The sequence below is a fragment of the Centruroides sculpturatus genome, unplaced genomic scaffold (genome assembly GCF_000671375.1).
Source record: "Centruroides sculpturatus isolate CEXI.00-Female unplaced genomic scaffold, Cexi_2.0 scaffold65, whole genome shotgun sequence".
NCBI lineage: Eukaryota > Metazoa > Arthropoda > Arachnida > Scorpiones > Buthidae > Centruroides > Centruroides sculpturatus.
In genome coordinates this window covers 510,990-513,983 of record NW_019384327.1, presented here as the reverse complement: position 1 = coordinate 513,983, position 2,994 = coordinate 510,990, and the positions used below count along the sequence as shown (strand labels likewise).

The 2,994-nt window shown below is 31.2% G+C and overlaps 1 protein-coding gene across 1 annotated transcript in view; it reads right to left on the bottom strand.

Annotated features, from left to right (window-relative positions):
• LOC111628314 (aminoacyl tRNA synthase complex-interacting multifunctional protein 2-like) overlaps positions 1–2,724 on the bottom strand; it is a 20,669-nt gene extending 17,945 nt beyond the window's left edge. Inside the window, exon 1 of the mRNA XM_023372080.1 lies at positions 2,565–2,724. Within this exon, the coding sequence (XP_023227848.1) occupies positions 2,565–2,699 (135 nt within the window). The 5' untranslated portion in view covers positions 2,700–2,724. The remainder of the gene's footprint in view (positions 1–2,564) is intronic.
• Positions 2,725–2,994: the final 270 nt, after the last annotated feature.

Genomic DNA, 2,994 nt, shown 5'->3' with positions numbered 1-2,994 from the left:
AATGTATTACTTGGCTTTAATTTGAGTATGTTTTTCGCGTTGGAACGAATTATTTGGTTTTACATGTAATCGTATGGGAAAAGATGATCCACCTTACGACATTTTCATGATACGATCTCAGTTTCGGAACGGATTAATTTCGTATCCTGAGGTACCACTGTATTGGTGTTGCAACAAGGAATTTGAGAAATAAAATTTATAATCTGATTTTGTAAATTTAAGAGTGCTTCAAATATGACGTTAAAACAGGGTTTTATGTCATTACAAGTGGGTTTTTTAACATTATTATCTAGTATAGTAAAATTGTGGGACCGATAAAAATTTGACGTTATATTAGGGTTGTCGTTACATCCGATGTCGTTATAATCAGGTAAACTGTAGTATAGTAAAACCTGTTAACTCTGCTCCTGGTCGGAGTCGGAGTCAGATGGTAAAGAAAAGTCGGAGTCGGTAGATTTTTACGTAACTCCACAGCCCTGATATTAATTAAAATTTAATTTTCTGTATTATTATTGTTGTAAAGAAAGAAAATACTGTTATTTTACAACCACGGTTCCCAATCAGTGATATGCATACCCGTTGGGTACGTGCGGCAATCTAAAATCAGTCGATTTAAAATTTAAATGCATGAATAATAATCAAAAAAATAATGGGTGGACCATCAAAAATTTGGCAATTTACAACATGATGTTGAATGCACAAACTTGTTTATTTATAACTAAAAATATTCTCGAAATTTCATAAAAATTGCATTTGTGACAATACCTAAATGAAATTCTTACGCAAGAAACAAAAATTATACAATTAACACAATTTGTGTTCGCGAAATTAATTTTGAAAATTTTTGTCGGTTATTTCCCAGAAATATCGCCAGAATGGAACTGGATAAATAACCCTTTTGTGAATAACTCCACCGACCACATTCCCATCTCTGACCAAGAGGAATTAATAGACATTTCATGCAACAGCAGACTCAAGAGTTGTTTTCCAGAGCAATCAGTGGGTAATTTTTTCGGCTGACCTAAAAGACATTTATTATGTCAGCGAAGTGGCAATAAAATATTTACTACCATTTTGCACAACATACCTCTGCAAGAGCGGATTTTCGGCCACGACAAACACGAAAACTAAACATCGTCACCGACTTCGATTCGAAGACGACTCGAGACCGAAGCTGACCAAAAAGCGACCAGATTTTACAAAGTCGTGCAAAGAAAATCATGCACATTTGTCGCATTAAAATTAAATAACCTTATGTTATTTTCATTATTATTAGAATTATATTTTAATAAATGTAAAAAAAAACTTATTCTATTTATCACTAGCCGTCTACCCACAGCTTCTCCCGCATTATATTGAATTTTCTCGTGGGGGTAAGATATTTCCTCGCAGTAAAATGTAGCCTACGTCCATCTCCAACGTGTAAGCTATCTCTGTGCCAAATTTTATTAAAACCAGTTTAGACGTGAAAAGGTAACAGACATAACTTTGAATTTATAATATTAGTATGGATTAATATGAATTTCTGCTATAAGGGGTACGCGAGTTTGAGCTGTTTCTCAAAGTGGTACGCAGGAAAAACTAATTGGAAACCAGTGTTTTACAAGTACAGTAAAAAAAAGTATCACTAAACAGATTTATTGCAGTAGAGAATATCAAGAAAAGTTTTATGTTAAGCTAATAGAAATTATTTAGAGGACTTCCCTATATTTCTTTTTGCTATGGAAGAATTTATTGTTTATCACCACTGCACAGAGATTTAACTGTTTCCTTATAAACCAAAATATTAAAAACAGTATGGGTTACTTTAGATAGAATGACCAGACATTTTTGATTTCCGGGGGCTGTCCCAGTTTTACTTGTTTGTAGTATTTGATGGTAGAATTAATCTTTGAATAGAGCATTTTATGAACACGCAGTATATCATCATCAATTTATAGATCAATAAATAAATTTTTTAAAATAATTAAAGTTTTAGACCCCATTTTCATTGATTCTGAAATATGTTCCCAGTTGGATTGTAAATGTTACGGTCAGCCTATTTCAGGTAATTTGTATAATATATAGATGAATAACTTAAAATTAACAGTCTTACTACAACACCTGAACATTTCCTGATAGCAATCTTTATTAACTAACGTTTTCAACTAATTGCTATCAGGTTTTAAATAAGTTTAAGAAAATGTTCCATTCCGTTTAATTTTTTATTTGAATAACCTAAAATTAACATCTACTAGAAAAATGTATAACGTCAAGACGAACACAGAGACTCTTTGTCGTCTTCGATATTCTTTATTGTGTTACGTATCTGCAAAACTTACTAGAATAGTTTTCCAGATGGATTATTCTTATAACTTTTACATTAGTTTCATCTTATTGATATTCTTCATATATGAACGTAATAAACACGTTAAATTGAAATTTTGTGCAAGTTTATTGGCTAAATATGAATGAATAATGAATTTTGTTTCAATTTCATAATATCCAGAACATAATTTATTTCAACGACATATAATTCAATATAAACAATTCAAGAACTTATCTGAAATTATTTAACAACGTACATGCTTCGATTCAGGAGATCTGCCGTAGATGTTATGCAAAGAATACATATTCGTCGGTAATTCAATAAATTCCGATTTAAAATCATAGATCGGTTGAAGTTTGTACATTCCACATGGCCCGTTCGCAACAGCCATATTGAAAAATGACAATGCCTGCCCTCTGCAGGTTAAAATAACAAAATAATTTATTTAAAATTAAAAATTCAAATAGGACAAGTCATAAATATTTATATATATAATTACTTTTTATTATGTAATGAAGTTTCCGACTTTTCTAGGAAATTTATATTATATTCTTAACATAAAATACAGTATGTAAAAAAATGTGTTATGAAATACAATGGAACCTCGCATAACGAGCAAAACAAATTGTAAAAATGTGACTCGCTTAACGAGCGACGTTTCGCGTAACGAGTAACGAGAAGAAGGA